Source organism: Papaver somniferum, chromosome 4 (assembly GCF_003573695.1).
Source record: "Papaver somniferum cultivar HN1 chromosome 4, ASM357369v1, whole genome shotgun sequence".
In the NCBI taxonomy this organism is placed as follows: Eukaryota; Viridiplantae; Streptophyta; class Magnoliopsida; order Ranunculales; family Papaveraceae; genus Papaver; species Papaver somniferum.
Window position 1 is genome coordinate 38,656,487 of NC_039361.1, and position 21,750 is coordinate 38,678,236.

The 21,750-nt window shown below is 37.9% G+C and overlaps 1 protein-coding gene across 1 annotated transcript; it reads left to right on the forward strand.

Annotated features, from left to right (window-relative positions):
* The first annotated feature begins 12,730 nt into the window (after window positions 1-12,730).
* Window positions 12,731-18,891, forward strand: LOC113272371 (transcription initiation factor TFIID subunit 11-like). The gene is made up of 2 exons (XM_026522216.1): window positions 12,731-12,927; window positions 18,354-18,891. Exons 1-2 carry the CDS (start codon window positions 12,731-12,733, stop codon window positions 18,889-18,891), a joined length of 735 nt encoding a protein of 244 aa, XP_026378001.1.
* Window positions 18,892-21,750: the final 2,859 nt, after the last annotated feature.

The following is a 21,750-nucleotide window of genomic DNA, read 5'->3' on the forward strand; positions in this document are numbered from 1 at the left end:
TTTCTTTTCTTTTTTTTTTCATTTTTTTTTTCTCTTTGTTTTCCATTTTTTTTTGTTGAAAACAAAAAAAATTTACATGGCCATGAGAGAAGGACTTAGAACTTGGATCTTCGCAACTTGTGATGTCTTGGTATCATGAACTTCAACAACTTAAATCGCTTGATTTTCTTTGCTCTTGTAACTCAGTCTTCAACTTTGATTTTTGAATTATTCTTTTATATTGTTGCTTCTAAACCTTAAACGTTTTCAACTTTCTTCATAGATTTTAATGTCGCTTCGCTTGTTGATGATGATAAGTTTCTACTGAGAGAGAGTTGTAATCCAGTAACTAAGACTACATTCTGTGGTTTCTTTGTCTTTCTGGAATTTCCTGACCTACTTGCCTTTCCATCATGGATGGTTAGGTCCATCACGGTTACCCTCTAAAAGGAACAAGTTCTCTCCTGAATTTCAAGGATCTCAATGTCTTTTTCTCTAATGTCTCAAAAGATTGTTATCTCTAGCATTCCAATTTCTATCTTTTCGGTGAGAAACAATATGTAAACTTAGCTAACCGGATACTATGTGACACTAGAAGTTTCTCCCTTACCCCCAAACTTAAATCTAACATTGTCCTCAATATTCTAAAGATAAAATTAGAAACATGAACAAGGAGAAACTATTACCACTTGAGGGAAAAGAAATAAGGAAGAATATTACTGTGTCGCATGAAAATGGGTTACCTCCCAAGAAGTGCTAAGTTTAAAGTCTTCAGCCAGACATTGGAAGAATTAGTCACCTCGTAGAATCGTACAGCAGTAGCCGAAATAATTGTGGGTCATCTGGATCAAAAAGTGTTACCCACAAGAAGAGGAAACTACAACAGACCAAGAAGATACCGAACATACCCTTGCTTAAGACAACTACATCTAGTTGTTGGTTCAGGTTCAAGCTCTATAAAAGGGTCTAAATAAAAGGTTTTCATCGGTTGGATTTCCTCAAAGCTAAGATCCGGTTCAGGTATTAGAGTCTGGAAAAACTCAACTAAGAACTTAGAAGCACATAACAACAACCTGAATAATTGGGGATCCTCTAAGTCAATTAGATTTGACTCACAAAGTTAGCCATAATAATGGTCATTCTTAAGAAAATGTGTCGACCCTAATATCCTAAAGTAATTAGGTGTAGTCTTAAAACTTAATAACCGACACATCTGAAAATCATACGTTCCCACAATTGGAAGAAAAGTTTTTGGTGGGAAAACAAAGTCAATTTTGGTATCATAGCCTGGGTTAACCGCATGAACCAGAGGATGGGTTTCTAACGACTGAGCTTCTTTCTGGACATCATTAGGTTCGGGAAAACATGTATGAAGATAATATTGTAAGATGGTTGAGGAACATATGTCAAGTCCTACACGAGGGAACTTTCTAAGAGTTAAAGCACATGGAGAATGATAATCACCCCCAAACATAGAGTTTTTTGTGTCTCTAGAAAGACTAGTCACAACTTCCCTAATTTCTAGGTCATCATATTCCTGGAAATGGTCAATTGATTCTTCTAAGTTGCGTTCATCCTCACTCATTTCTACGAGTTTATCATCTTCTAAGACTAGTGTTTCTAAATCGCTAGATTCTAAAACAGTATTATAAGGGTAAACTCTTTCCTCTAAACCATCATCACAATCATATAAAGGATTATCAACGGAATTTTCTATTAAAGGCTCATTAACTAAGGTGTTAATCATAATAACTTCCTCTGATTCACTAATAGGCACATCAAATAATGGATTATCCAACACACAGCAGGCTAAAGGATCATGTACTGCATCGTCTAAAACGGTGGTATCTCTAGTCAAATCCTCATCATCTTGAATAGGTGAATAATTATTTAAATTATTTGGATTTGAACTAGAAACAAAACTATCATTATAAAGCTCAATTGGAGTAACAAATTCCTGATCACTATGCCTACATATTTCATGTTCTTCATCAATACTATCCTCATCATAGTCATCATTATTATAACATGAAAATGATCGAACCTCATCTAAACAAGTTGTGTCACCAATTCTAACCTCTTCATCTTCATTATTATAAAAATTATCCTCATTTTTACGGGTGAGATAGGAAAGAATATATTGGCAATCACGAGTAATTCGAGCAGTTCTTTCTTCCGTCTCTAATTTATGCATATGTGTTAACTCAGCCAACTCACGTGTTGACTCAGTTAACTTACATGTTGACTCAGCTAACTTTCTGAGGTTATCTTCTAAAGAAGGTTCACTCACCGTTAAAGTTCTTTCGTCCATTAACTAAGTCATCTGTGTCCGCTAACTTATGTGTCGACTCAAGTAACTTACGCGTTGACTCAAGTATATTACGTGCTTCATCTAGAGGAGAGGAATTATAAGAATCTTGCTCGCATGACTGGTATGCATGTGGATAGTAATTTGCCTCACCATGGTATGACCCATATCCTTGAAAAGGATGGCGTTCCCAACCACTATTCACACTCTGGTCATAATAGGAATAATGTTCATACTGCTCAGTCGGATACTCATTGTATTGGCTATTATAATACCAGTTCAATATCCTAACTGCAAGGGAATTCTAAACAAACACAAAGAAGGATGACTCGACCACAACAAGCCTAATTTATCTAGCAAACAAAAAGCATGATGTCTCCACTTAGATTGTTTCTAGACCAGCTTCTAATCCTTCGAAAGGGAATTCGTTACAATTTAAGAAAACCCCTCTGGAATCAATCCGAGTCAAAGTAAGTTGAATAGAGGCGAGGGAAGCTGCGTAGATCTTTGATACCTTAGGCCTCAGCGCATTACAAGGCGGCGCAGTCACGCATTCAACTCACAGAAACCATCATGCACTTCGAAGTATGCTTAAAAGAATAACCAATATTTTTCGAATGACTTCCCTATTAAGCTCGTTACCCTATCGGTCTCGTTCTAGTCCAAATTTTAAGGCTTAGGTTCGCGTAGGTTACGTGTTCCTAAGGTGGGCAAGAAGGAAACGGTGATGAAATCCGAGTCCTTATCTTGATTTGGCCAGGCCTTTCCCTTTACTAGAAAATTAAAACCGATTTCAGGTCCTCAACATATAAGCATACAAAATCATCCAATAAACCCGCTGACAGGGATTCGCAGGTGTTTAGAATTCTTACCTCCCGTTCCAGACGGGGGATGAACCTTTGAAGTTGATTCGGGCCACAACTCCAATGTCGTGTACGAACCCGAGGGGCCGAGACGATATCGTAATCGTCTTCCTTCTCTGCACACAGTTTATATCTAAAACTACCCTTACGTAGGCTTTAAAAATAAAGTCCCAAAGTTCAATGTCCGAAAATAAAAAAAATTACAAAAATTACAAAAATAAAAACCTTAATTAAAGTTTCTAAAAAAAAAAATAGAATATCTTATATACAAAAAATTTCTTCTTCACTCCTTTTGGATTCCTCCTTTCTTTTCTTCTTTGGCTTCGCTTTTGTTTTCAGCACTTTCTCCCCTTTTCTTTAGCTCAGTTCCAAATCTGAAAGCAAATAAGAAATACCAAAAGGTGTAAAGAGGAACAAATAAAAAAAACCTAAGAACAAATTTATAAAGAAATCCACCTCGGCGGCGCCAAAAATTGATGGGTTTTTTTAATTGAGTTGTAGTAAGATGATTCGTTCACTCAGACTTGTTGAAATTGTTTTTAGGATTAATAAAGGAGAAACACTAAAAATATATAAATTATGTCACAAGATGAAGAGACGCTGAGACGTGGGATTCCACTACTTTTCATATTGTTATGATGCAGTCATTAACTCTAGACAATATAGCTAAAACAAAAGAAGTTGTGACTCTAGTTCTTTGCCAAAAATAGATTTCGTAAAATATTATTTGTAAGTTAAAAGCATGACGCATCTAAAGTATTTAAAACTAAGCATGCGGCATCTAACAAAATAACAAATAATTAACAAAAATCATAAAGCAATTAAATCTATGCAAAAAGTCAATAAAAGAATTAATTCATTTACCACAATCATGAAAAGTCGCTTCCTCCGTTGTCCCAGTGATGGGGTCTATCTTATCATGTTGTTGGAAACACGCTCAAAAATCATTATTATTGCTCAAAGGGTGTTTACAAATGATGAAAAGGGAGAAATAATGCAAAACCGGGTTTGTAACAATTATATTTGTTACAAACCAGAGAACTACGACCCTCGGCTATGGGTCGTTACCACTGTAGCATATAAGACTGTCTTGCGACTGTCGTATTCACTGTAGCATAAACGACTGCTTGTGTGGGTCAATGTTCTTCGCCTTCTAGGGTTTCTGAAGCAACAGAACCAACTCTGCAACTCGATCAAACTCCTCTCTTTTCTTCCCCTAACTCTTCATAACCTCTCTGTGGATCCCCAGGACTCTATATATACTCGACAGGACCCCGAATTACTCCTCATAACTCCAATATATCCGGCAGTTAATCAAGAATATATCCATGCAAGATTCGGGAATATTTCTTCCCTGATTTAATTCTTCACGCGTATACAGCTGCAAAACTCTCCTTGTTTATCTCTGACACGGCCTAACTGGTGGCTGGATCCTTCTAAGCACACGCAAAGAACAACAAAGCTTGGGAAAATCCGTGAAATACTTCTCTCGGATACGTGTTGCTCTGTTTCACTCCATGACACGATTGAGCCAATTCAGATTCAAACGAACACCCATACCATCTTTTTATTGTCATATCACGTCTACCCATGAAGTTTCAGCGATTGAGTTAACCTTTAACCCCTCCAAATTCCGATCGAAAAATCCACAGTTTGAGAATAAAAATTTCCCGCCAAAAAAAATTTAAACGAAGAAGAAAGGGTTGCTCCTTATCCAACAGCTGGGGTGCAAATAGCAAAGAAGGTGCCCTTTATTAATTGAGGTGCCCCTTAACCAACGGTGAGAGTCCGAATAACGCGTGTCCTCCAAGGGTGCCCCGGGCAACTTTTTTGAGCCGAAATTTCCAAAAATATTTATTTCCAAAAAATACCTACAAACACACAAAACACCATAATAAGGACGAAAACGAGTACTAACAATACGAAATATTGAGGACAAATTAGACACATAAATGCGTCTATCAATACTCAACCTTGCTGACTGGAGATCCCAAGATCAAGGTTTTGAATGAGACAACTAATTTGTGGTGGGTCTAGGTAAACACTATCAAAGAATTTCATTCTCTCTCCCTTCCCTATGGTGTAGACGTGATAGTGTGACTGCATGTGAAGGATGACTTTCAATTAAGTCTTAATGAGCTCTGTAGTTTCAATTTAAGATTGAAGTGGGGTGTAGCAGTAAACACTCTTGATGGAACTCACCTATCTGAATGTGGAAGTGGGTCGCTTCCTATGAGAATAGAGATGATTCTCTAGAGCATTCTGAGAAACGGGATTTGTCCAGGGCCAAAAAGGATACAACGGCACGAACTTGAAAGCACCTAGAGAGATATCACGTGTGGTTATTATCGCGGATTACACCAACCGATGGCAGTTCAAGACATCGCGTTCACTGTCCATCAAGTAGTTCCGACAATTTCTCACTAAGCAAAGGTTCAAGACCTCATGAACACTTCTTGCCTAAGTGGTATTTCTAGCTTTCCGTTTTCTGATTTTTATCGATATTTCATTAATGTGGGGGATTGTTGGAGAAAATGAGTTTTATTGTTTCGGTTTTGTAGTCTTGGTGGGAATGGAACTTAGGACCTTTGAGTCTCTAAGGGCACTTACTCATTTTCTTATGAGGGAATGAAATATGACCTTTAGTTCTACATAGGGTATAACTAAAGAGGAGCTCCACTATTAACTATTCCATTATGGATAGTTAGACAAACAATGTGGGTGGAACGGGTGGGATAATTAATATTTGTTTCCACTAAGGCTTGAGTTTTGGACTCGGGCTCGTTCTTGCGCCGTGGATATATGTTAACAAGACTTACCTTTTTGGACAAAATTCTTTTGAAATATTTCTTTAAATATTTTAATATCAAAATAAATTTTGTATTTAATGTGGGGGGCGTATGACAGAGAATTTATTTATTTCCGTTTTTATTTTTATGTCGACATAATGTGCAGTTAATTGCGTAACTGTTTTTACCATTTTGGAAAATCTTGAATTAATGAAAATTTATTTTGGTTTTATTATAAAATTATATTCTCTTTAATTCACTCTTAATGCACATTATTATCGATTATATCTCTTCTCCACTATATAAACCTTCTGGTTTGTTCATTCTAATTTGTGTCTAGAAGAGCTACTATCCTCTTCTTTTCGTCTCTCTCCCTCTGTGTGGTATTTTTCATTTCTTCTGTGCCATTGTTGTTGAGTTCGTATGAGTGGGCAAGTATTGTAGTGCTAACAATACTTGCAACGGGCAGTTTTATCCTGGATACAACTTGACCACATGGTATAGGCATCACTCATTCTTGAGGCGTACCGGTCAACTATTGTGTTAAGGACAGCGTGTTGAACACGTGACTCTGTCCTCTGTTTACTATCAATTGAGTGTATTTACCTTTCAGAAATTTTATTTCTAACTTCTTCACATCTTCTTTTAGTGTTTTATTGTTACAGTTGCAACATCTTGATCCTTGAATCAGATTTTAACTATGTTCCTGACGGAACTTAAACTATCTTCACAACCCTAGCAACTAGTTTGCTATTTCTTTATCTGTGCTACACCTCAGTGTGACAGTCAACATTGTTTGGGTAATGAATGCCATGACGGCTCTTGTCGCCGGTATGGATTGGTAGACGAATACCCTACCAACTGTAGTATGTCTTCTTCGTATTTTTGTGCAGTAAAACTGCCGGCATAGATTTGTATTGAGTCCCATGCCGGCTAAGACACCAATATTTTGGTGATTTTTTTTTTTTTTGCGTCCGTACCGTAGAACAATTTTCAAACCATGTCGGCTGCAAAACCAATTCCCGTTTAAAAAATTTATATGTGTCGGCATTGTAGACGATTTTATATCAATGCCATCTCTGAAAATTGTCGGTACGGTATGTGTTGAAATTTCAATGCCGGCTGTTATTTATGTAGTGCCGATTTTTATTTATCCATGCCGGCTTTAGTAGCTAAAATGCTAATTTTTTGTGGCTTCTTCAATTGATTGTAGTGAATGTTTTATGAAACAAAGATATTGTTGGTCTTGTATAAATATCTGAACATGGAACAAGTTCATAACCAAGATCAATTCAAATACCTTGAAATGAACTTGTACCATCCTCCGAATGTTTTTGTTTAATATCGTATGTGCATAATGAACTATGTACAACCTCCAATGTTTACAAATAATTTATGAAGATTAGAAAATGGTTTGAATCTTTCCAAGTTCTATTTTTTATCTTAAAGCAAGTGTTATAATTTAGTTCCAAAGTAACCTATCTGTTCGCGAAAATGTCTTATTGAGTTGTGCTTTCGAAACGTACAGTGTCACTGTTACAATCATGACAACACGGAAAGAGGCTCAATATCACAGTGATTCGAAAGTCAAGTTAAATTCATGGGAGAGGCAGTCTCATAAAACCAATGAGTTTAAGAGTTACGACTAGATTGGTTATCTACCAATAACTGTTGTTGTTGTCGCTTAACTGTTGTTGTTGTTGCTGCTGTCATGTACCTGTTGTTGATGTTATCTACTTGTTTGTCACAGTTGATGTTGTTGGTGCGTGAATGAAGATGATGCTTTAGCGTACAGGATACTATGTAGTTGATGTTGCTCCTGCTTCGCACACCACTGATGTTACCTAATTGTTGCTGCTCAGTTGGTTCTATGGAGTGGTGCTCACCTTCAACACGGAGAACACATAGGGAAAACACACGACCAGTATGGGAAAGCATATACCCACAAGAAAAAAGGTAAGATACTATAGTAGGGTAAAAACTGATCCCGGATAAAAATGGAAAATTGGGCATCCCGGTGAGAAAAGAAACTAAACCCTAAATAAATGTACTGCACAAGAGTATTTTAGATTCGAGAGATCAATCTGTACAGTCCTACCCTAAATCAAGAAATGGTCGTTCCAGTCTTGCTTCGGTCACAAAATGAAGGAGAAGGGTTGATCTTAGGGAGGGAAGCAAAGAAAGCACTAGTACAGAAATGGCCTTTAGCCACGCCAAATATAAATTTGCCTGTCACGCCTTTTTGGTTTTGGCGTGTTTATAGGGTATACTTCTATCCTCAATGTTCAATGGGCGTGTTCATATAAGTGCTTTCAGCCACGCCAGGGCTACTAGCGTGTCAAAATTTCAACCGTTTAGTCACGTTAACTTCAAATTTTTGATTGGACGTCTTTATAGACCAGTTTATGGCCACATTAGGTATTGGGCGTGTTTATAGACCAGTTTATGGCCACATTAGGGATTTGTGGCGTGTCCAAAAGGTTAGTCACGCCATTTAAGGTGTGGTTTTAAAGTTGGTTCATTAGACACGCCAATATATGCGTGTCCATAGTGTACGATTGATTGACACGCCAAATTCAAAGTGTGGCCAAAAAGTTCTTCTTTGGACACGCCGATATATGTGTGTCCATATTGTACGATTTATAGACACGTCGGTATATCGTGTCCATAGTGCAGGATATATAGACAGCCAAGTTGAAAGTGTGGCCAAAAAGTTCTTCTTTGGACACGCTAGTATATGTGTGTCCATAGTGTGCGTTCTAAAGACATACCGGTTTTATAACGTGGCTAAAAAGTTCGTTTTGAAAAAATTAATAAAAATCTTTCGCCTATATTCGAACGCATGACCTCGAAGACTTAGATAACGTACCAATCCACCAAGATGGCCATCTTTAGATGTTTATGATTAGTGTTTTGAAAATACTAGATTGGTTGAACTACTCAACATTTAAATAAACACGCCAAGTTGAAAGTGTGGCCAAAACGTAAACCCAAAACCCTCAAGACTAATTCCCTAGCTTTCTCTGGAATAGATTTTGACTTGCATATCTGCAAGTTATTGGGTTCTCCAAAACTATTTCTGCAAATCTTCTAAACACCTATAATCAAAATTTCTTTGGTAATCCGTTGCATTGGAATGCTATAAATAACTTGGGAGTCTGCAATTTGGTTTCTAAAAGATCCTACTACTGGACTATGTGTGCTATCAAAATTTCCTCTCAGCTACCACACTGCATTTCTGGTAAGATTTTTCATTGCTTTCTCAAGCATTCCTGTACTAATATGTTATTCTATCTCTGTAACTTCAAAGTTGCCTATGCTACCAGTTGGAGTAGTTCATATGAATGCCCAGATAAAACTATTAACTCCATAAAACAATTTCAAACCTTCATGATAACAAGAAAATTTCCAAACGTGTCTAGTTTTCTTTAGTTATTACCAAAAATGTTATAAATTACCAAAAATGTTTGAATATATACCCATTGCTTGATATTGTGTACACAATATCAAGAATCTACACCTATAATGTGTACACATTATACCTTTTTCGGAATTTTTAAAAAACTAGACATTTTTAGTAAATAACTTTATGTAGAAAACACTTTTGGGCATAACCCCCTTTCAAATTCCCCCTGCTATTTACTATAGTCACCATATCAAGCTCAAAACCAAAATTAAACACAACAACCACTCAACCAAGCATAATACTATAACCCATAACCACATATACATTCAATTGAACATCATTGTCTTTAAAACCAACACTATCAAATCCAAAATCAGCACCACTAGCATTAACTGTTTATCCATGAGAAACATATGCAATATTCAGCAAAAAAACATTTACATGAATACTTACTTTACCATCTGGAAGGGGATGGTTGAATACTGTTCAAGCTCCTGGTGCAACCCCAGAGGTCCCCACACCACTTCCAACAACCTTCTTGTTAGCTCCACTCCTTTCTGGTGCAGCCCTCCTCCTTGGCACAGAATAGTTTCCCCTATGAGGAGGCATAGGCACTACTACATCCTCAGGAATCTCATTACAATCAGTTATCTCCCCTGGTCCGAAGATTGCAATATCATAAGCATCCTCTGCCAATTGTTGCATCACTGGTGCCAGCATGAAGATATTGGGGAATACTACCACATCATTGGGGAGACCATGAGTGTCATTCTCCCGAATCTTAGCTTTGCATGCAACTAGAACTGGTGCAAAATAGAACTCCTGTCTAGCACCACCACAAACCACCTGCTGCTCCCCTACAAGCACCACACCTTCATTAATCACAAACCGGCCTTTGTCAGGATGAACGGCATACACCACCCACCCTTCATCAGCCCCTTAGAGTTGAGGAAGTTGAGGATCCAACGCATAAACACTGGCACTATGATGCATAACAACCCTATCCTCTTTGACTTCTCCAATACCTCCAGTACCAACTTGCATGTTTGGCTTTGGTTCCTCACTGTTGCTACTGCTTATCTCTATACCTGTCAAATTGGAGAAATGGGGGAATCCCAATCAATAACACCATCACAGTTACTAATAAAGCCAATTACAACTATGAAATTCACTTTCAACACCTTGAACCCAACAATTCTTCCATGATTATCAAAAATCAATACCTGGTTTTCTTGCATATTCATCTTAGCCTTCTTTTCCTCTGGTCTACCCATGGATTCCTGATTTTTAGACATGGCTGGGCGATCATTCAGATTTAGATATGCATTATAACCTCGCTTGGACATAGCTTCAACAATTGGAACACTGAAGGGATTTTGCGGAGATGAAATATGGAAGTTACAGAGTTACAGAATTGGAAATTAAAACTGATTTCTTCCAAACAAGCCTTATGGACGAGAAGACCAACAGTTAACACATCTCACCCATCCTTTTTCAATCCTCGAGATCAATTAGTTGAGATATCGTGGAGGCACATGCCTACTAAGTGCATGCAAAGACCTATTGAACGCCACCCCAACTTATTCGCCGTTAAGAGGCGACAACAAACACTTGGCAGCTATTTTGCAAGCGGACTCTCTAAGAGGGCTACCCGTGACCCGAAGTCGAAACCCAGTACCGAACCGCAGCTGCCCTCAACTATTTTCTTCACAAACGGGCTTGAAGTGTAAAGTGGAAGCCCAATTACCTTAAAACTTCTAGAAGAAGACGCTGTCATCCTTCTGAACAAGCCCATCCTTCTGAAAAAATTAATAAAAAGCTTTCGAACGCAATATTCGAACGCATGAACTCAAAGAAGTTAGGTAACGTATCAATCCACCAAGCTGCCCATCTTTAGACGTGTCTATAGGGTGTTTTGAAAAAAACTAAACTGGTTCAGCTACTCAACATTTTAATAAACACGCCAAATCAAAGTGTGGCATGTTATAATATGCATGGGATATGGTGGATATCCACTTAGCACCATTAGTTACACCAAGCACCTTGCATAAGCACCTTGTTACACCAAGCACCTTGTATAAGCTACTTAAGCAATAGTAAGCTACTTTGTTGGATGAGATTAACACCTAAAGCTAGTGGGTGTTGAATTGCATGGTTTGCAATCTATAGGTGTTATTGCTACATAACATCATACATGTAGTGTGACATGTAATACTAGGTGGTGTATACAAGATAACACCTTAAGACTTTTATAAATAACTCCCTTAGGCTATTGTATTTTGTATCCCAATTTCTTAAATGAATAAGAAATTCTCTCTTCTCCCTTATTACTTCTCTTAATATCCTTTTGAGTTTAGTGGTTAATTAGTATTTGCTTTAATTATTGTTAATATTACTTTGGAAACGTAATATGGCCAAAATTTTCCTTTTTTGGACACGCTATTATATGAAGGATTGTTCTAGCAGGAAGAGCATTTTTAGCAGGTTGCAATGAAGCCTCCCAACTGGTGCTGCCATCTCCTAGTATGCATAAAACATAAAGAGTTAATTAGACCCCAAAGATAAACATCAAAGTTTGGTGACCCACCAGATACTCCCTTAATGGAAGTTCCAAAGAGGGTAAAAGTCTTAATGAGAATTAGGTGTTGAAAATATGTCTTGATAGGGTAATGATGGTTATTAGAGTGAAGGGGACACGGATGGCTTTGAATGGGCGTAGTTAACAAAGTGACATGACGGATAACTAAGCGCCATAAATGGAATTGAATTGGCACAATGGGGTATTTGAGGGGTTAATTAGCAGAGAGATTACCATTTTCAGAGAGATTTTTAACAAAAGAGGAAAGGTTTAGGTTTAGCAAACTAAATTGAGAGTATGGCTGATCCTACCCAGAATTTAACCAATTCCATCGGAAATCTTCCAAATGCACCACTAGTAACACCTGAATTTGCACAAGCCAAGTCAATTCTCCCTTCTTTGAGCATAGAGGAATTACAACAGTTAAGAGAAGATGCACAGTCTGAAATTGATCATCGGATTCAAGAGAAAACTTGTCAGAGAGAGGCAGAAGAGGTTGTTCAGGAGCGGAAGAAAAGGATATTTGAGGCTCTCTACAATGCATGGCTACCCAAGTTCTTAGAATGGCAAGAACAGAAGGATGAGGAAAAGGCTGAGAAGCAGGCCAAGACCCCAAAGTTTGGCAGTTCAACAGAAAGTGATTCTGAGGCCTCATAAGGGTATGAGTATGAAGTGGAGGAAGTGGATACCAGTGACCTAGATTAGGATGCTGCAGAGGACAAGAAAAGGATGAATTCTTATCATGATGAGAAGGCGAGAAGGAGATTCGAATATGAACTTGACAATCCCAATATTTTTTCTCGCACCATGAGTGAGGGTGAACCTGTTGCAGTGAAGGTGAGCCGTCGAATCGCTGATCTCGATGATGAGTCAAGTGAGGAAGAAAGGGAAGAAGGGGATGAGGATAGTGATGATGAATCATCATCCAGTGGGACTTATCCTGCACCATCTGATAGCGAGGACTGTGGTGAAGAGGGTCTGGATACTGATGAGGATGAACAGTGGTAAGCTCATCAGAGTTACCAGGAAAGGCTAGATTCTCAAGCATTGCATAAATCCTGAAAACGATCAACAAGTTTTTTGCAAAACAACTTTTCTGGTAATTTTCCTTCCTTCTACTCTTCCCGATGTTGGTGCGAAAGATGGTAAGTTTCTTTGTATTTTGAAAGTTGATGCGGACGGTTTTGGATTTCCTTTTATTTTGATATTGTGGGCAAGTAGTAAGATACAAGGAATTTTCTTGTGTTTGGATTGTAAAGTTGAAAGGGGTAGTCGTTGTTTCAAGTTTGTAGTAATGGTTTGTAATGAAAGGGGTTCGGTTTATGGCCTTTTGGTGAAGGTATTTTGAGAATATGTAATGGTAGTTTAAAGCTTTGATCTTTTGAGGGTTTGATAGTTGTGTGAACTTGTGGTGTTGATGCGGAAATTGAAAAAACTTGATATAATGCTCAATGAGCTGATAAATGTTAAAGGAATGTTTGTAGTATTGGACTTTTTTTTGTTATTGTCTTCTTGTTTTTGTAAATGTACAAACAAGCAATGTTCTTGGTGAATGATTCTAAAATTCCAATGATTGTTAAGTAGAGATGGGTAGGAATGACTGAATTAATGAATCAATAGGGTATATAAAATGTGTTTAAGATGGTGGGTATTACTCCAGTTTATAAAATGTTGTTGGAGTAAGATTAATTCAAAGACTATTTTAGGCCCAATTCCAAAAAAAAATCTATGTGCAAGCCTAGTACTATTACTACTAATCCTAGCATGACAGAATATTAATTCAATAATCAGTATAGCCAAATCCAAACTCATCCAACATTGCTAAAACCCATCTGCATACAAAACCCCACCATGATTTAAGAATCAATTTTTTTTCAACAATCCATACATTCATTCTCTAGTTAACAGAAAAATCCAAACAACTACATTCTATCACCTGGCTTGTCGCTTAGTCCTTGGAAATGGTTGCTCAGATGCAGTCGTTTGAGAAGCAGGGACTGCTGTTGGTGCTGGTGCTGGTGGTTTCCTTGCAGTTCTACCCTTAATGTCGTCCCGATAGTAATCATCCCTGGATGTCCTTTGCAGGTCAAGTTTATCTACCTTTGGCAATTTATACTCATTCCGACAAATAACTGCCGTACTGAATTCCTCGTCGACTTCATCACCAGCATATTTCCAGATTTGGGTAGGTGCACCTAACACAATAGACTTTCTTTTATTTTCCTGGTCTACATAAAATACCTGCTTAGCTTGGGAGGCTACAACGAAAGGATCATCCTGGAGTCCCAACTTATCAAGCTCAACCAAAATGTAGCCAAGTTTGTCTTTTGAGACCCCTGCTTTGGTAACCCATTTACACCTGAAAAGTGGCACTTTCAGCGAATGATATGTCAGCACCCATATCTCTTGTAAAACACCATAATAATCCGCCAGATTAAGGGTAATCCCCGCTTGTCTAATGTGCGTGTCAGTTGCCTCTACGTAAACCCCGCTATTCTGGTTAACGGAACCATCATGAGATTTTGCGAAACAGGTATCCATTGATGTGATATGCTTCGTATGTCTCTACTTGTGCATTCGGTGGGATTGATAGCCACCTTAAGTCCTGATTGAAGTTTTCCCTAGAGTCTGCCCACTCACTGTCAACCTGAAATACATTATAAGGATTAGCCTCCGTCTCAACGCAAAAGTTACATAGCAAGAGTGACATTTTCTGCAAACTCTTACCACTTTTTGTAACCATTTGGCGAACTCTTCACGATGTTTTTGATCTAGCTGTCTATCACTCATACCAAGATATTTATCCTTCAAAAAATTCTGGTGTCGGCTGGACAGTGCAATGATTAATGTTATTATCTTTACAGAAATTCGGACACAGAATCAAAAACTAAATAAAAAATGAGGTTATCTGGTTAGATCTAGTTATACTTACTCAACGTAAGGAGCAACTTCAGGCGAATTCCGCAATACATAGAAATGCGCTTTATCAAACAGATCCTTATCAACACGAGGAAACTTAGGATTTGACATTGGTTTTCCCCTGAAAGAATAAGAATCTTCGCCAGTGTCAGATGTGTTGAGTTTGTCTGGTGGAATTCCGACTGTATCATTCATGCTTTGTTGGTGCTCACTGATAACCTCAATTGTCTCTTCCGCAAGGTTCCCTTCAGCAATGCTTCCTCCAGGTCTGTTTCTGTTTCGCACATGCCCTTTTATGACCTTCATGCACCTTTCAAACGGATACATCCATCGAAAGAATACAGGACCACAAATTTGCACTTCCCTGGTAAGATGCACAGTTAAATGAACCATGATGTCGAAAAAGGATGGAGGAAAGTATTTCTCGAGCAAGCACAACGTCACAACGAGATCCGACTGCAATTTTTCTAGCTCTGCCACCTTGATTTCTTTGCTAGATATTGCCCTGAAAAAGAAACAAAACCTGATAATAGCATATCTTGTTGGCTGCGGCATAATTGATTTAATCGCAATGGGCAAAAAATGTTGCATTAGTATGTGATAATCATGCGATTTTAGTCCGATAAGCTTTCGATCTTTTCGATTCACCAGTGTTGAAAAGTTTGAACAATACCCTTGTGGAACCTTTATCTCGGATAATGTTGCACAAACTTGTCCTTTTCCTCCGGGCTTAATGAGTGACATGCTGCCTTTAGTATATATCCCCCTTTGCCATTTTCCCGAGGTTGCAACTCGTCTCTAAAACCCATCTCCTTCAGGTCCATTCGAGCAGCAAGGTGGTCTTTCGACTTAAATTCATTGTTCAACAATGTTCCAACGATACTCTCGCATACATTCTTTTCGACGTGCATGAAATCTATGCAATGGTGGACAACATGATACCGCCAGTAGGGGAGGAGCCGGAACCATATATTGAACTTTTTCCAGTAGCGCCTTTCGGTCTCCTTCTCCTTCCCCTTCCCCTTTTTGGGTCGATGGTCTTTTCGATTCTCTTCATCTTTCCACCTCTTCCAGGGTTATCCTGCACGAATTCCACCACAATGTTCTTCCGTCCCTTTCCCCATTTATTCTTTATAATCTTTACCTCATTGTATATTTGTGACGGGGTCATAAGTTCCGGAGCCTTTTCAGTTTCTTCTTTTCCGTTGAACCCCTTCTGACGTCTGAATGGATGATCGTATGGTAGGTATCTTCTATGCCCGGTATAAACCTCTTTTCTACAATGTTTTAGCCTGACATAGTAAGTATTTCTCCCACACACCTTACAGGCGTCTCGTCCCTGGTAGGGGAACCACACAGTGTACCGAGAGCAGGGTAATCATTTATTGTCCATAAAACAACCGCACGTAGAGTAAACATCTCCTGTTTCAGCGCATCAAAACATTGGACTCCCTCAAACAATTCCTTGAGATCCTCGACAAACGGTTGTAACATAACATCAATGTCCTTACAAGGCCCCCCATCGATAATTAATGACAGCATGGTGAACTTTCTCTTCATACACAACTCTGGCGGAAGGTTGTAAATCACTGTCAGAATTGGCCACACACTGTGCTGTTTTTGCATGCCTTTGTTTACGTCAACCCCGTCAGCCGAAATGCCTAGCCGCAGATTTCGAGGATCATCACGAATTACGGGATATCTTTCATCTATATTGTTCCATGCTGGTGAGTCCGCTGGATGTCGTAAAACACCTTCTTCTTTCTTTCTGGTGTCGTGCCATAATAAATATTCGACAATTCTCTTTGATTGAAACAGCCGTTTCAGTCTTGGGATAATTGGGAAATACCACAAGACTTTTGCCGGAATTTTTTCATAAACCTCGTGGGTGGTGTCGTCAACTTTCCATCTTGATTTCCCACAGGTGGGACACTTGATGTGATCCTCGTAATCCTTCATATAGAGAATGCAGTCATTGATGCATACATGTATCTTTTCGTAACCTGAACCCAAATCTCTCATCACCTTCTTTGCTTCATATGTACTTTTCATCATGTCATTTCCTAAAGGGAGCATGGATCTTAACATCGGTAGAAGTTCATTAAATAACTTGTCGGAAGCTCCGTGCTTGCTCTTCAGGTTAAACAGTTCACACATTGCAGATATCTTTGTAAAATCGGCACTTCCTTCGTATAGGGGTTTCCCAGCATCTTCGAGTATCCGTTGCATCTTCTCAGAATCCTTTGAAAAGTTGTCTCCTAATAAAGCACCAACCATTTCTCTAGTTTCTGCAGCATGTGTTGGTTCATCAAAGTGCGGATCGTCGCTGCCATTACCATCCAGAAGTGTCCACCTTGATGACTCATCTCCTTCTCCGTGCTTAGTCCATACCGCATAATTTTGAATGAATCCAGAAGAAAATAAATGATACTTAACTTTACTTTCCTTGTGCACGTAGAGGTTGAGACATTTCACACATGGACATATAAACTTAACTTTGCCCTTGTGGTATGGTTTCCGTTTCCCATTCGCAATATCCTGTTGGTATGTATGCGTAGCAAACTTTATAAATGCATCGACTCCGTCTTGATAATGCGGTTTGGTTCTATCGGTATACATCCAAGATTTATCCATTACTCTAGGATCCATTATGAATTCTCAGATATCTGGACGGAGAAAAAACTTGTGAACATCTTGTGAAAATGCTATTGTGGTCCGAATAAAACTACGAAATATCATTGCAAAGAGTAATACGTACACAAAGAGTAATCACAAATCACAATGTGAGTTCAGTTATCATACATGAATCATACAAATAGTCAGAGGTTAGCTACCTACATAAAGTTGCATGTGAAGATAATATTTACCCTACTATGACCATTAGAGTTACAATCTCAGTTAACAAAGCAGTACTGAAAAGAATTACTTACACGGTCGATCCGATTATTCCGCAAAGCAAAACTGACAGGGGAATATATGGTTTATCCAGGAGATGAATCAGATGATCAAAGTAAACCACTTGTTTAGTTTTCTAGAGGGAGGTTAGAAGATTTAAGAGTAGAAACATGAAATGATTTAAGACGAGAGAGATGAACACAGAGGGTAAATGGAAATTTGGAAATATTTTTACTAATAAATAATTTGGCAAAATATTTAAGTGTATATCGTAAATAATTTGGTAAAACAGGAAGGTAAAGATCCTTCAATTTTCATGTTGCACTTTCTATGTTAAGAATTTTCTCAGTCAAATCTTGTTATCCTGCTGCATAGTTTTCTGCTTTGACGGCTCTAAAATACCGGAGTGCGATGCGACTAAAAAGTGGAGTACGTGTTGCTGCAGTTGTTATAACGGTACTAAAGTAAAAAACTAACTTTGTAAAAAGTGGAGTACGTGTGGGTACAGTTGGAAAATAAAATCGTAATAACTGGAAGAAGTTATGGCCCCAATTAGAATTAAGTGAAATAAAACACATTACTCTAATAATTGTGTGTTCTGTCCAAGATGTGCAAGGAAGAAGAGAGAAAGGCTAGAGAGATATGAACGTCGTTGGATTAAGACAAGATGTGCAAGGAAGAATAGGGAAAGGCTAGAGAGATATGAAGGTCGTTGGATTAAGACAAGAAGTGCCACAGAAAGTAAAAGTGATGAGGAAAGTGGAGAAGTAGTAAAACTTGATGAGGATGATAGCAGCAGTGAGGGACCTAATGATCCAGAAAAAGAGGCTAGAGAGAGACAAAGTCAGGAGAGAGATGATGCAGAAATGTATCTACTCTATTTGGCAGAGAAAGCTCAACCCAGGATATTTGCTCGTACCATGTCTGAACCCCTGAACGTGGATTCAGACGGTGAGGAGATACCAGGGATGGATGTAGATGGAAATCCTATTGCAGCAGAGGTTCAGCAAGAAGAAAATGAAGGATCGGAATATGGTGAAGATGATGAGGATGGAGGTTATGGTCCTGCAGCTTCTACCAGCACTGATAGCGGCGTAGACTTCTCCTATGAAGAAGAGGGCTTTAACACCGACGATGACGATGATCAGTGGTGATCATCTGAAGAGCATTGGGGAAATCTTTTGAGGAAGACTTAGGAGGATTGGATTCCTTGAAGTCTTCAGATCATCTTCGTGAAAATTCACAAAGATTTTCCTAATGCTTGTAGTTGTTGGTGCTGTTGGAACTGGAAGAGAGGTCTAGTCCTCTGTAACACATGATACATCTTCTAATGCATGGTAAGTGTTTTTTTTTTGGGAGTTTTTATTTCGACACAAGGTTTGATCTTGTAAAGGTGTTGTTTTGGTGTTGACAAAGATCAAACTCGATAGTAGTAGTGGTAGGTATTTTGCTGGTACTTGTTATGGACGTTATGGGAATTTTGCTTATCGGACGACATCGGAGTTGGTTGTTCAGGTGTAAGTCAAACTGGAATTGGTAGTGTGTCTAGTTCTTTTGCTTATGGTTTGATTGTAAATGGAACTATTAGTAATTAGTGGTCTGATCTGTAATGGTGATGGTGTTTGTAAGTGTGGTTAATGAAATTTCAATTTTCTTTTTCGGTTTCTCTTTGTGATTTCAACCGTGGTATGTTGAAACAAAATAAGCATTATTCTCTATCCAGTCTAATTCACTTGATGGAGAGGCATATACAGACCTAGTCTGAATCTACAATCTGAGATGTTCATAATCACCAAAAGATGTTCATAATCTTAAATCACCTACAGTCTGAATCTACAATCTGAGATGTTCATAAAGCATGCAATTGAGATGTTCATAATCACCAAATGATTCTCAAATCAGGGTACAATTCACAGCAACATAAAAAGAAACCATGAGACATGAGCCAAACCATGATGCAGTTCAAGATATTGCAATACACCAGCGTCACATAATGCCTTTCAACAGGTGCTGGCTCTATGAAAAACGCGTAAACCCTGGTAAACCGTGTATGATCAACAAATGCTGGTGTCTATGAATTTTGCAAAAAATTAATTATTATTGTAGTAATAATGTAGTAGGAAAAGTTGCGTCTGAAATTCAATAAGGAAGGAGTATTTTGTTAAATAAGGAATGTAAAATTTTAATTTTAACAAGTGTACTATCTATCTCATTGACATGAGTGCTTAACGTGTCAGGATATTTAGAGATATCTTTAGGGTTACGACAAGATTATAGGCGTCTACTTAGAAATGACAATCAGTAGTCTAATCCTACAATCCTAAATGCAATATTTTTCTGCTCGGTCTCGCAAAATCCGCAAAATCCCACTTTCCATATATCACCTTGATTTTCGTTTGTTGTATTCATGGTAAACATAACCCACCCACTATATTTAGATTTGCATACTAGATATGTATAGGGAAAAAAAACACTATATTTAGCTAGATTTGGATCCTAGAAATAAGAAATAAGATACCTCGTTCGTAAGTAAAAGAAAGAAGGAATTGAGAGGATGAGTTCTAATAATAAATGTGTTGCTCCTGCCAATGGTCTTATTAATAATTATCCTCCTCCTCCGAAGGGCTTTACTTCATGGGATGACTTTGTGGAAAGCATTGGTGATATACTAGAAGATTTTGTCGATGAAGAATGGGAATTAGTTCATAATAAGAAAATTATCCATGTTGAAAATGATCCTCCTCCTAAGGGTTTTGCTTCTTGGGATGCATTTGAGAAAAGCTATGGTGAACATTTGGATAATGATTACAATGAATAAGAACATGGGAAGCCACCAAGACAAACAAATTTATGGCTGAGCACTCGACATTGACTAAATTCAAGTTTTTTACATTATTTTTAGTATGTTAATTTTATTAATGTGTAAGCACAATTATGTAGCAGTCCTAGGCCTACTGTTCAATTGTGCTCTCAATTCTGACTTTTTTTTGGGTAAAGTTTGTCAGATTTGGCACCGCAATTTATGAAAAATTTGGCTATTTTCTCGGATACAAGACTCAATATACAGTCCCTATCATATTCATGATCCTATCACTTTAACAGCAAACCCACAACAAAATCATGGTTAACCCTAACATCCAAATCTCTACACCAAGCCCCCTTAAACACATTACTCGTTCATTCTGTTTTGTCAAAAGATTGATACTCCAACAGATGAACAATGGACAAAAATTAAACAACATATGCACTTGGAATCTAAAGAAAATATTGCATCCGTAAATATTAAACATTCACAAAAACTATACTTCCAAGCAACTTTACAAACAGACTAATTAAACATCAAAAAAAAAAAGGATTACACTAATGACACAAAAACTAAAAAGATATTTAACTAAACAAAAGACGATGGATCAAGATGTGATTGAATACCATTCTTGCATAGCAGAACCATGAAAACAGAGGACTAGATCAGTTATAATCCCCTTACATCCCCACACTTATATTTTGCTAGTCCTCGAGCAAAACAGAGATATTATGCAATTAATTTTTTTTTTTATTTTTTTCTAAGAAAAGTGAAAATCTGCAAAAATATGGATAATTACCCACTCCCCAACACTTAAGCATTACATTTTCCTCAATGTAATTGAGTCATCCAACGTAGAAACTAAGGTGGGAAATTCTAAAATACGATATGTAAAAACTACACGAATAAAAATAAAAGATAGAGTGAAGGGAACAAATCTGATGGGTTGACTCCCATGAAGCGAAAGATATTTGTTTCCCTGTTTTCAGTAGCACGCAATCTCAAACAAGGTGAGGTTGGTTCCCGAAAATAAGCTGCAAATCATAGATATATAATCTGAAGAGTTGTGGATCAACCCAACTAATCCGGTCAATTGGAAGTATGATCATGCAGCAAGAATGATTGGTATCCAGAGAGCTAAAACTGGATTCAATATTATTCAAAACATAATTCGAACCTTGAATATGAAGTAAATCAGGTTCGCAAATAA